The sequence below is a fragment of the Pararge aegeria genome, chromosome 4 (assembly GCF_905163445.1).
Source record: "Pararge aegeria chromosome 4, ilParAegt1.1, whole genome shotgun sequence".
Classification (NCBI taxonomy): Eukaryota; Metazoa; Arthropoda; class Insecta; order Lepidoptera; family Nymphalidae; genus Pararge; species Pararge aegeria.
The window spans coordinates 14849372-14861427 of record NC_053183.1 but is presented as its reverse complement, the minus strand read 5'-3'; the positions used below and the strand labels follow the sequence as shown (position 1 = coordinate 14861427).

Below are 12056 nucleotides of genomic sequence, written 5' to 3'. Positions count from 1 at the left end.
TATTTCATCTTGTATTATTTTTACAAATAATAAAAAAAAACAATACATAAATGGTTTTTTTTATTTAGTTTGAGTAAGAATGTATTACATACTGGAGACAGCATTCTAAACTTTTAAAACTGACAAGAAGTATGTCAAAGAGTCTCTGATACTTCATGTGTCAAGAATTGTTGTACATTGAATCATTACATTAAGTTACAAGGCCTATTTTTATTATTGTGTCCCATGTGACCATTACCATATCCATAGTTCTTGTTTGACATAACTGCTCTAGTTTGTAATACATAAAAGCTCAATGGTTTTTATTCATCATATTTCATACATTAATGATGATAACCAGTAATGGACCAGCCAATATCCTGATAGTGATCAACTTAAAATAAAATTCTACATATTACATTTAATTATACTTTTATATAACACTCTTTTAACTTAACACTAAATCACCTTTGTGACTAGGCTTGATAAATCCAAAAATAACACTTCCACTTTTCAAGGCTTCATGTATCTAGCACCTATATTAATACTTGCGGTTACAAACAACACGGTTTCTCTATGTTTCACTAGCTAGATTATATGTAAACTTATGGCAGGCAATTTCTAACAATGGTTTTAAAGGGATGGACCATACTCCATATATGGTATGGTTAAGGTATGGTTTTATCAAACAATGAAACTGTTATAAAACTTTTAAAAAAAAACTGGTGGTACGCCAAAGGTCTAGTTACCACGAAGACAGTTGGCAAGCAATTTACTGTTTTGGTACAATTTCTCATAGAAAACTACTAGGGTTTGATAAATCTGCTATAATTCTAACAGTTTAGCTGGCTACCATCTAAGATTGCATCAATACTTAAAACCAGGTTACATTGCAGCCAAGAGCTAACTTGTAATGGTTAAAAATAGAAAAATTATTTTCTGACGTTTTGAGTATATTATTGTCTGTAAATTATATACTCAGTGTCAGTATATGTGTGCAAGTTGAAATAAGTAATGTAAACAAGAAATCATAAACATGACAACTTCATAGTTCATGCCCAAAAAGCATAGTTTCAATGGGGCCAGAATATTTTTGTAAATATAATTACTCTTTATCTATTGCTAATAGTTCACTTCGTGCAATACAGTGGTAGATGAGTTGCTTGACTCCTGGCATCCAGGTGGAAATGCAGCTTACATGATCCACCATAAGAGCTTTGTGAATGTCATCTGCTTTACCAGGATTGTGATCTCTTAAAGCTGAAATGATATAAGACAATATATTTTTCAAGGGGAAATGGCTGAGAAGAGCTGGAAGGAATATATATTTTAGTGCAGGAGCTCTGTACAAGATGAGTATGTTAGTAATTGTTCAGTTTTATTTGAGTATTTGTAGTAACACTGGAATTTTAGAGTAAAATGGCCTCAAATTTGTCCACACTTTTTTAACTACACTGCATTAGGCCAGTCTTGCTATGGAAGTTTAATGCTTTGATATTAGAAAGCAATGTGTGTGACATACAAATAATGTGTGTGATATACAAATAATATACTAAGTGAATTTAGTTAAAACTGGGGTAGGTTGATTGTGTTAGCAAACTCATAGGAAATTCAAACTAACAGTGCAAATAGTCAGTTAATTAGTGCAATTTTTACACCTTTGTGTTAAACCAATACTACAAAATACTATTTCCCTTCTTGTGATTCTTCTATTGCTAACAACAGTAACCTTATTAATTATTCAGTAATCAAATCATTTATCTCCAGTGAAGAACAAATAATAACAAAAGGTGAGAAGCATCAGTTAAGGTGGCTAAGCAAGTGAGCGAATCACCCTAATTTAAGTCCTAAGCATGATTTGCATGAGTTTGTACAGAGCTTAAACTTAATACTATATATATTGCAAATGTTAAAAACCTGGGTAACATTGTAAGCCATGCCAGACCTATAGTGAGACATTTATAACCTTAACATGCATAGCCTCTGAGTCAAACATAGATTTATTTATTTTTTTAAACATTTTTAAATATTTATAAAGGAATGTTACCAGGTCATGTGACCCAAATCTGGGTGCTAAACACCCATAAATCTACATATATGGCGATTTAAACTGGCCTAAAATATACAAACTAAAATATTTCTTCATTTAAGTAGTTAAATAAATGATTTGGAAACCTGATTCTGAATATATTGCCCTCTTCAAAGACTACAAAACTGCCCTAGGTTTTTTATTGTTTTTATGTTGCACCAACTCAGTTTCACCTACTAGATTACTTATATATTCCAAAACTTACCACATGCTAGGTCTTTCATCTGGATTTGTATTTGTTTATTTAATTTCCCACTTGACCACATTTCTTCCATTATTCCTATTTTCTTCTTAATGCTCTCCGCTTTTGCTCCCAATTCGTGGCTGGACTCAAGTAGACCAACTAAAATATTGTTGACTTCTTTCAGTAGACTTGCACTATCTATTTCAATATCTTCTTGAGATTTTGCTTCTAAAGAAATATTCTGCATAGGAGGTAGCAAAGTTGTGGGCATCGGGGGTAAATTAAACGAAGGAGCAGTTATTGCAGTGGTACTGTTACCAGATAAAGGGAAAGCCACTCTTTTATTTAGGAAATTCCTAGGTCGATTGGGCGTCGTTTGCTGACTTGAGTTGTAGGCAAAACTCGGCGGGTCGTTCCAACCAGGGTCATATGTTACTGGAAAACATATTAAGTTACTTTAAGATATGTTGAGGCAAGCATATGTGCATGAAAAGTATTAAGTTACAACCTGAACTTACCTTTCATGTCCGAAGAGTTTTCACAATTTTCCATGATCACTATTTATAAAACTATAATAATAAGTCTTTATTAAACTAAAGTGTTTTTTCTAATAATTGTAAATGGCAACAGGATTTTTATTATTTCAGGCAGTGTTTCAATTCAATTCAATTCTTGTTTATGGCTTTTGTCTGTGCCAACTGGGCACAAGGTACTTCGCCAGTGTCTTGTAGATGAAGAAGGCACGAAGGAGATTGATCGGTGAAACTAATGAAAAGTTAATTTTGAATTTGTACCAAGAAATAGTTGTTATTAGCTAGTTAGCTCTTTAACCTAAGGCAGCACAGACAACACATGCATATATATCTAACACGGATATTTTTTGTACATTATACTTTAATTTTATTACTTACTATATATTTACATAAAAATCTACAATAAGGACTGAAAACAAACATTAAAAAACATTTAACACTCAAAGGACGGGGGACTTTGGGAGGAAGAACGTCATAGAGGGGATAGGTAAGTTTGGGACAGTTAAAAATAATATGAGTTATAGTGCCCTCATCCAAGCCACACTCACAGATGGAGTTGTCCCTTATCCGGAGTTTGGCCAGATGTACAGGTGTGCTAGCATGACCAAGACGCAATCGGGAAATTGTGGATGAAGTCCAGCGATTTGTACTCCGAGAGTGACAAAACCAGGGTTGTCTTGGTATGTTTTGTTGGATGGTAGCGTAAAACTTACCCTTAACCAATTTGGAATCATTCCAAAAAATTTTCCAGGCTGTTTCCATATATGTTTTGGCAAGAGTACATAGGTCCTGCGATGAATTTTTAAAATGTTCTAGAGAACCTGACTCAACAGCTGTTTTGGCACATGAGTCAGCAGTCTCGTTTCCTGGAATACCTGAGTGGCTTGGAATCCAAACCAGTAAGATGAATAGTCCTTTTTGATTGCAAGAGAGCAGAGCCTTCCGGATTTTTAAGATAATGGGAAATCGTGATTTGCTGCGAAAGGGGTTTTCTTTAATAGACATTAAACAGCTTAAAGAGTCAGTCAGAATAACCGTCTGTTGTACGTTATGGGACAGTGCAAACAGGATTGCTTCCAAAAGAGCAATGGCCTCTCCGGTAAACACAGAAGACTCGGGAGGGCATTTAAATTTTAAAACAATTCTGTAAACAGGAACCCAACATGCAGCACCAACACAACCTTCTGGAGACAGCTTTGAAGCATCAGTATATAAAATAAGATGATTTGACCAATTTTGACTAATATGCTTTTGTAGTTTGATATTGGTATCTGGGGATCCTTTACTCAGACCTAGATCTGTGATGATGGAAGGGTTGTATATTAATGCTTTAAATGGGGTTGAATATAGTGGGTTGATTGTGAAAGATGTCAGGGGATTAGGAAGGCTGGTATACTTTAGGAAACTATCTAGCAAGTAGGAAGACGAGTTACGGGAGCAAGGTGCGTGTGATAGTTGGCTTAGTCGGTGCCAAAGAGGATGGGATGACAGCTGTAACATCTTGCTGATAAAGCGGTCACATAGATATTGTCGACGGATGGATAGAGGAGGGTCAACGCATTCTACCTGCAAAGCATTAGTGGGGGAGGATTTCATTGCACCTAGAATAATTCTAAGGCATCTATACTGAATTTTATTTAACTTTTCAGCAGCTGATTTATTAAAAGGCTCTAAAACAAACATACAGTAATCCATGTGGCTACGTACTAAGGCATTATATAATAATTTTAAAGTATAGGGGTGAGCACCCCACCAAACTCCCGCTATTGCTCGTAGTACATTGATGCCTTTTTCACATTTTTTGATAATGTGTTCAGAATGAGCAATTCCATTCAGTCGTGTGTCTAAATAAACACCTAAAAATTTAGCTTTAACTGCAAGGTTGATTGCTTGACCTTCAAATGAGATGTTGAGGTTCGGGAGGTATCTCTTCCTTGTAAATACCACTGCCTGACATTTGCCCACTGATAGGGACAAGCCATGGTCAGACAGCCACTGGCCTAGATAATACAAAGCAGAATTGATACGACAGGATACTTCCTCTATACTGCCTGAGCTGTGATAGAGGACAATATCATCAGCATATTGTAAAATGGTACAAAAACTAGAAACAGACAATTCGAGGTCGTGGGTATATATGCTATAGAGCAGAGGACTGAGAACAGAGCCTTGAGGGAGGCCTTTCCAGATTAATCTGGGGGGAAGAGAATTATTCTGATGCTTTACCAGAACATATCTGCAAAACAGCAGATTACATATGAAATGAACCATCCTCGAGGGAACACTCAGCTTAAGTAGTTTCTGCCTGAGCACCGGAAGTAGGACATTATCATATGCAGAAGCAATATCAAGAAAAGCACCCACAAGGTACTCTCCTTTTGTAAAGGCTAATCTAATATCTGTTGTTAATACACTGAGACTGTCTGTTGTACTCATACCCTTCCGAAACCCAAATTGGGAGGAGGGGAGAATATTTCTACTTTCCATTAACCATTCCAGTCGGTTTTTAAGGAGATGTTCTGTAACTTTAGCTAAAGTAGATGACAAAGCTATGGGTCTATATGAATTTGAATTAAGGGGATTTTTATAAGGTTTAAGGATAGGAATAACAATTTGAGATTTCCAGGAGTTTGGGATAGAACCAGTTTCCAAACATTTATTGATTATTTTAAGGTAATAAATTTTAGCTTTGTCATTTAAGTTAGCCAGGAAAGAATATGGAACGCCATCTTCCCCTGGAGCTGTATCTTTTAGACCATTGAGAGCAATTTGAAGCTCAGAAAAGGAAAAGGGGGCATCCATTTCATCCGTAGCTGGAGCTGGCGTAGTAGTTAGAAATGAGTCCACATAGGGAACATAAGGTGGAGCTAATTTGTCTGCAAAGTTGTTAAGCCAGTCAGAAGGATTATTAGAGGAAGGATCAACGTGGCTCAGGGAGCGACGGAATCTCCTCATATTTTCCCACACAATGGTGGAGGGTGAACGAGGGCTAAGCGATTCACAGAACTGCGTCCAACTTGCTCTTTTCTTTTTGAAGACTAATCTTTTAATTTTAGCATCTAGTTTTTGGTAACTATTAAAGTTATCCTGAGTCATGCAGGCTGAGTATAATTCTTCTGCAGCAGATCTTTTACCAAATAAATCGCTGCATTCATCATCCCACCAAGGAGAGGAAAGCAGCGGATTTTTCACAGGGTGTTTTTTTGGAATATGGGAATCGGCCGAAGATATAAGAGATTTTAAAAAGAGATCATAGCATACCAGAATGTTTCCATCACTTTCCAAATCGGGCAGAGTGTCTACAATGCAATCAACGGATAGGGCATAATCTTCCCAATTTGCTTTTTTAAGTTTATACTTTAAAAGGGGATCATAGTTAGGGGTAGGTAAGGATTTATTATTTAATGTAACAATTATAGGAAAATGATCACTGCCACAGGTTGACTGTAGCACGTTCCAAGTCAGGCGCGATGCTAGGTTAGCCGAACATAGGGTGAGATCAACCGCTGATTTAGGGTTCTGATTGGGGTATACCCTTCGAGTAGGAGAACCGTCATTGAGGATGCAAAGACTGATATCATCAAGTAAATCAATCAGCAATGGAGAAAACCCGTCACTAGCATGGCACCCCCACATCGTGTGGTGAGTGTTAAAATCACCCATGGTTATGATAGGGCTGGGAAGGGACGACAAGATTGCTTGTAATTCGGGAATAATAGAAGATGAGGGATGAGGAATATACAGAGATACAAAAGATATGTCTAGGGTACGGACAGCAACAGCATTGATATGTTGACTGTGGGAAGGAAGAGCGATTTGGGTGTAGGGGAGGGAGTGCCGTAGAAATACAGCACTGCCTGCATACCCATCACTCCTGTCATCCCTCAAACAAGAGAAGCCCGGCACCCGTAATCGTGAACCAGGCCTCAACCATGTCTCCGAGATGGCAAGAATGGTGGGATTATGAAGGTTAATCAGAGAGATTAACTCATGTTTCTTGGGACGTAAACTTTTACAGTTCCACTGTAGCAGGGTTATTGGGCCCATTTTGGAGTAGTTTAAAAAGTTGGCTTAAGTTTTTGGCCAGGCAGTGTTTATCACTGAGGTTTATCGTGTGTATTTGTGACAACTGTCAGTTGCAACTTGCAGTTCACTCCATGTTCACACTCCACTTCACAGTTGTCATCGACAAACGTATTGACAAACAAAATAAGTAATCAAAATGTGACAAGTGGTAACTCATAAAAATCTCACAGCACCAAAGAATATATATTTTTCATAGTAACATATTAAATCAATGTATTATTTCATATCTTCAATATTACATGCATACAGATGATTATTTTGTGTTTTAATAGCTTCTCTATAATTTACGTTATAGGTAATTTTATGACTAGTCCTACGGTCTACTTATTAAGCCTTGATTCTCGTCAACTATGATCGACAAGTCGTTGTAAGAAGTTTAGTAAAAAAAAAAATATGTGCGTGTACTAGTGTACACACGTTAAAAGTGAAACTTCTTAAAGACCTTATTTTTCGAAAAATGATCTACTGCAACTTTACAGAAACTGGTTAAATAAAGTTAAATTAGATAAAGTTATAATAAAGTTTAACAAAAGGCTTTTATTATCATGGACATGAATACAAATAATACAATTATGTCATTTTACTTTATTACTACTAAGATTATTACAGCTTTAATTTAATTGTAATGTTATTATTATGGCTTATGGTAACTGAAATATGAAATATAAATATAAATAAATAAATATACTATGACAATACACACATCGCCATCTAGCCCTAAAATAAGCTGGTGTTATGCGTACTGAGATGACTGAAGAATATTTTTATGAATAGGTAATATAAATAAAATACTTATAATATACATATAAACACCCAGACACTGAAAAACACTTATGTTTATCACACAAACATTTTCCCGTTGTGGGAATCGAACCCACGGCCTTGGACTCAGAAAGCAGGGTCGCTGCCCACTGCGCCAGTCGGCCGTCAAATATTGTTTACATTCCATAAAAACTCCAGCAATTTTAGTGCCGGATCTTGTTGTTAATGTTTGAGGACTTTTTAATAATAATATATAAAATTCAAATAATCTTTCAAAAATTCAACTAGCTTCAAAGATTTTTCTGATGCAGATCGGTTTTTTATCATTATTGCAACCGAGTAAAGAGGCACGAAGAGGGAGGAGGAAGAAAAAAATTAATAATATCGTCCAACTTCTGATTTGGAGATATATAAAGTGCAACAATCAAAATATTCATCCTATTTTCCATTTGGCATACATAAGTCAGGAGAAAGAACAGAAAAATCTATCGATGAAGTTACAATGTTAACAACATCATAAGTATTATGATATATGCTTACGTCTTCAGCCGATTAAATTTTGCAATGCATTTGAAGTTCGAATAAACTCGAATCAACCGTGGTTGAGACAAGAAAAAGACGGCGTGTAACGAAAAAATGTGACGCGTAACGAAAAAATGTTACACTAAATTTTTTTCCAACCCTGATAAAGAAGTTTCACTTCAAAAAGGCCGTGATTTTCCTTAATATATTGAGTTTGTGGTCCTATTACATATGGTATTGGCGGTTTTGGCAGTATAAAATGAAGACATAAAAGGTATTTCAAAATTTAGAAACACCTGTTCTGGCTAATCCATGTACACCCCTGATGATGAAAAAAGGAAAAAAGGCGATACCTCCGGATAACTACGCTACGTCATTTTATTTGGAACTGTCTATATAAACACTGAAAATAATACTATACGGTGATATATACCTTTGCCTTTTAGCTACACGAAAATTTAAGGAAAAAAAATTGAGACTTGTCATTTGTCAAGTGTCAATTGTCTTTCCAATCGTAATTCAGAAATTTCATTTGTGTGTAGTTCATTGTTGGAAACTAGAAAAATGGTTTTTGGGAAGTTTTGTAATAACTATTTTTATTTAATCAAGATATTGGTGCTTGTTTCCTTATGGGTTGTTCAGGTGACTGAAGGTATGTCTGATTAAATTGTACTCACAGTAATTTTTCATTAAAGCATTTGTTTATCTCTCGCTGTGCATGCTTAACAATTACGTGGCCCTATCTTAGGGGAGGATCAGGAATTTTAAATGGATTAACGATTTTTCCTGAATGGAAACTTATTTCTGTTATATTTATAGGGTCGAGGGCAGAATACGTGACGTGCGGCTCAATTTTGAAGTTATTAAATAAAGATTTGAACTTGAGACTCCATTCTCATGATGTGAAGTATGGATCAGGCTCGGGACAGCAATCTGTGACAGCTGTTGACGTGACTGACGACCATAATAGCCATTGGCTTGTAAGGGCTGCAAAGGACGAAACATGTAAAAGGGGGTAAGCATAATACTTAAAAAAATTGGTGATTTTAGCAGTAAGCTCGAGTGAGCTTACTGCTGAAATCTCCAAATTTTTCTTTGTATATATATTGTGCATATTATAAATGAGAGGGATGCCGTAGGTCATGGAATCCTGCAAGCTTAATGAAAGAGTGCTATTGTTCTGCATAATACTAAGATATCATGCAAAAAAAGTAAGCATCATCCCTACTTCTTTATAATATAAAAGGTGTATATGTTTTGCCAAACCAACTGTTTTCTTGTAGAATATTTCATTGATCATGAAAAAAGAGCAAACCAAAAACACACATTCTTATTTATACTAGTATAGGCCACAAACATGGTATTTAGTAATGTCTAAGTAGTAGACGAAGACCAAATCCACTGCACAAACTAGGGGTTTTGCAGGATTTAACAGCTATTATAATGAGAGCTCTTCGTGGACAGTGTGGACGAAGCCTAAAGCCTAATTACCTAACAAGGCTGGTAATGAAAACTCTACTTAACTTGTGGTCCATATGTCAACATGGTAGCCGCAGGTCAACAAGGCAAGTGTTATTGGTATATGATATCCCCTGTAGATGACAATGAAAGATGATGATCACCTCATCTTCAATATCTGGTGGGTGTAACCTACCAACCAACCAGGTGGTAGTCATTTAACATGTAATGCTTCATAAATATGAATACTCAATCTTAAAAATGTCCTATTTCAGGGCTCCAATAAAATGTAATTCAAACATAAGATTGCAGCATGTATCTACCAAGAAGAACTTGCATTCACATTATTTCTCCTCCCCTCTTTCGGGCAACCAGGAAGTCTCATGCTATGGAGATGAGAATGGAGAGGGTGATAGTGGTGACAACTGGACTGTTGTCTGCAATAATGATTATTGGAGAAGAGATACCCCAGTGAAATTAAGACATATTGATACTATATCGTAAGAAGCTTTTTCTATTATTTTATAATTTTTTGTTGTTATTGTGGATAATTTTGTCCATTATGACTATCCTGTTTGATTGACTGAATTGATTTTATTTTATAAATAAAGAAACAGATATAATTATTTCTTTTACCCAAATTGTGGTCATTTGATGCAGCAGAGTTCATAATATGACAACTCAGGTCACAGTACAGGGTTGAGTTACTGAATGGAAAATGTCTGCAGTCAATGAAAATAGATAAAGCTTATACTGTAGACACATATCTTATGCTAAATACTAAACACAATGCAATGAAGTTAAATGTTGATAATGTTATTTGGCCTACAAAATTATCAAGCTGAAAGTATTTTATTTCTAAATTTAGATTTTATAATAATATGTTCTTGCTGCAATTTCTATCACCCAACATCAATTTAAGGCAAATTACTTATATGTGATCTGCTTTCAGGTATCTGGCAGGTTCTGGCAGAACCTTTGGCAGGCCCATCAGCGGTCAAGGAGAAATTGTAGGAGTATCATCACAGTATGAAGCGTACACAGACTGGCAACCCCAAGAAGGTTTATTTGTCCACCCAAGTGACTTGTTACCACACCAACAAGCAAAAATTTCACACACAGAGCTATAATTTTAATTAATTAATATAATTGTTAGGTGTTTTGTATAAATTGTGATTTCCTATAATTTAAGTACCTACCCATTGCTCATGGATTTAGTCCATGACATTAGTTTTACTGCTAGTTCCAGTTATTAAATTGAATAGGTATTGAATATGTTGAGCAATATCAAAGAACTTTAGATATTTTAGTCACCCCAATTTTGTTAGACTAGGGTAAATGTTACAAATTACTAATTCTCTTTGGAACTACTTTATTTACCACAAAGCATTGAATTTTGGTGTGGCACTAAATAAAAAAGAACATTTTTCGAAAAGTAGACTTAAGACTTAATCTTAACTTTTGAGTCTGTCTGTTTGTAGCAAGTACCACAACTACCCCTGAAACATCTCCAGAATAAAATACGATATGAAGCTGCCAGACATGCCTGTAATATAATTTTAATATAATAATTTTCAGGTTAACCAGTATATGTGTTTATTTTTAAATGTTACCTTTGTTGCATTGACGGTTATCCTTATCAGTAATTACCCATATTGTTTTTTATTTATAGCTTTATGCAAACAAAAGATGATTAATATTGTATTATACTGTGTCAATGAAAACCAGTTTTTTATTTTGCTAAACTTTATTGTCAAATGATATGTTATACAATCTTAACACATCGTTGAGAAATGTTCTATTAACAAATTAACAGTGCTTCAAAAGCATCAATGTTCAATAATATAATACTGACAACTTATTTCCATGGAATATAATGGGTTTGAAGATAAAGTAAATACCGTTTTTCAAAATTATATTGTTAGTAAAGCATGTTACATAATCAATATTAAAACATATAATTATTTTATATTTAAAAAAAAACCATGTTTTATTTGGCCCTGGATTCACATGTGCCGTACACACATGCCTAAAGTGTGTAGAGTAACAGGCCTTCAGCGCTTCCTTGGCATTCCTGTCTGGGTGAGTCCTCCGGAAATTGGATCAAGAGATAAATATATATACATAAAACATGAAATAGTACAACGGTTATGAGATAGTATGTGAACGCATTGTGTGTTAATGTAATGCATGGAGGTATAGTATGAAACTGAGCAACACTAATCTCCACATGAAATATGAGTGCACTGCATCACAACCGGTAAGGCGATGTTAGTGATCATTCGCCCTAATCTCTGAGAAATTGTATGATGCTAGTGAAGCACGAAAATAATTGTTATAAATAACTCTAAAACTAAATAAATCAATCCAAATTATTATTTAACTGGCACCCCAGCCGTTTAAGTCACGGTGCAAATATCCCTACAAATGGTCAAACTAACAA

General features: G+C 35.2%; 2 protein-coding genes across 2 annotated transcripts; one reads left to right on the top strand and one right to left on the bottom strand.

Annotated features, from left to right (window-relative positions):
• Positions 1–36: 36 nt before the first annotated feature.
• On the bottom strand, positions 37–2893 carry LOC120623401 (steroid receptor RNA activator 1-like). Its single transcript, XM_039889414.1, has 3 exons — positions 2771–2893; positions 2274–2687; positions 37–1239 (listed from the first exon to the last, which is right to left on the bottom strand). The coding sequence occupies exons 1-3, from the start codon at positions 2802–2804 to the stop codon at positions 1085–1087; spliced, it is 603 nt and encodes a 200-aa protein (XP_039745348.1). The 5' UTR covers positions 2805–2893; the 3' UTR covers positions 37–1084.
• A 5759-nt stretch (positions 2894–8652) lies between these two features.
• LOC120637622 (stromal cell-derived factor 2) lies at positions 8653–11804 on the top strand. Its single transcript, XM_039909526.1, has 4 exons — positions 8653–8807; positions 8975–9170; positions 9889–10113; positions 10566–11804. The coding sequence occupies exons 1-4, from the start codon at positions 8720–8722 to the stop codon at positions 10741–10743; spliced, it is 687 nt and encodes a 228-aa protein (XP_039765460.1). The 5' UTR covers positions 8653–8719; the 3' UTR covers positions 10744–11804.
• Positions 11805–12056: the final 252 nt, after the last annotated feature.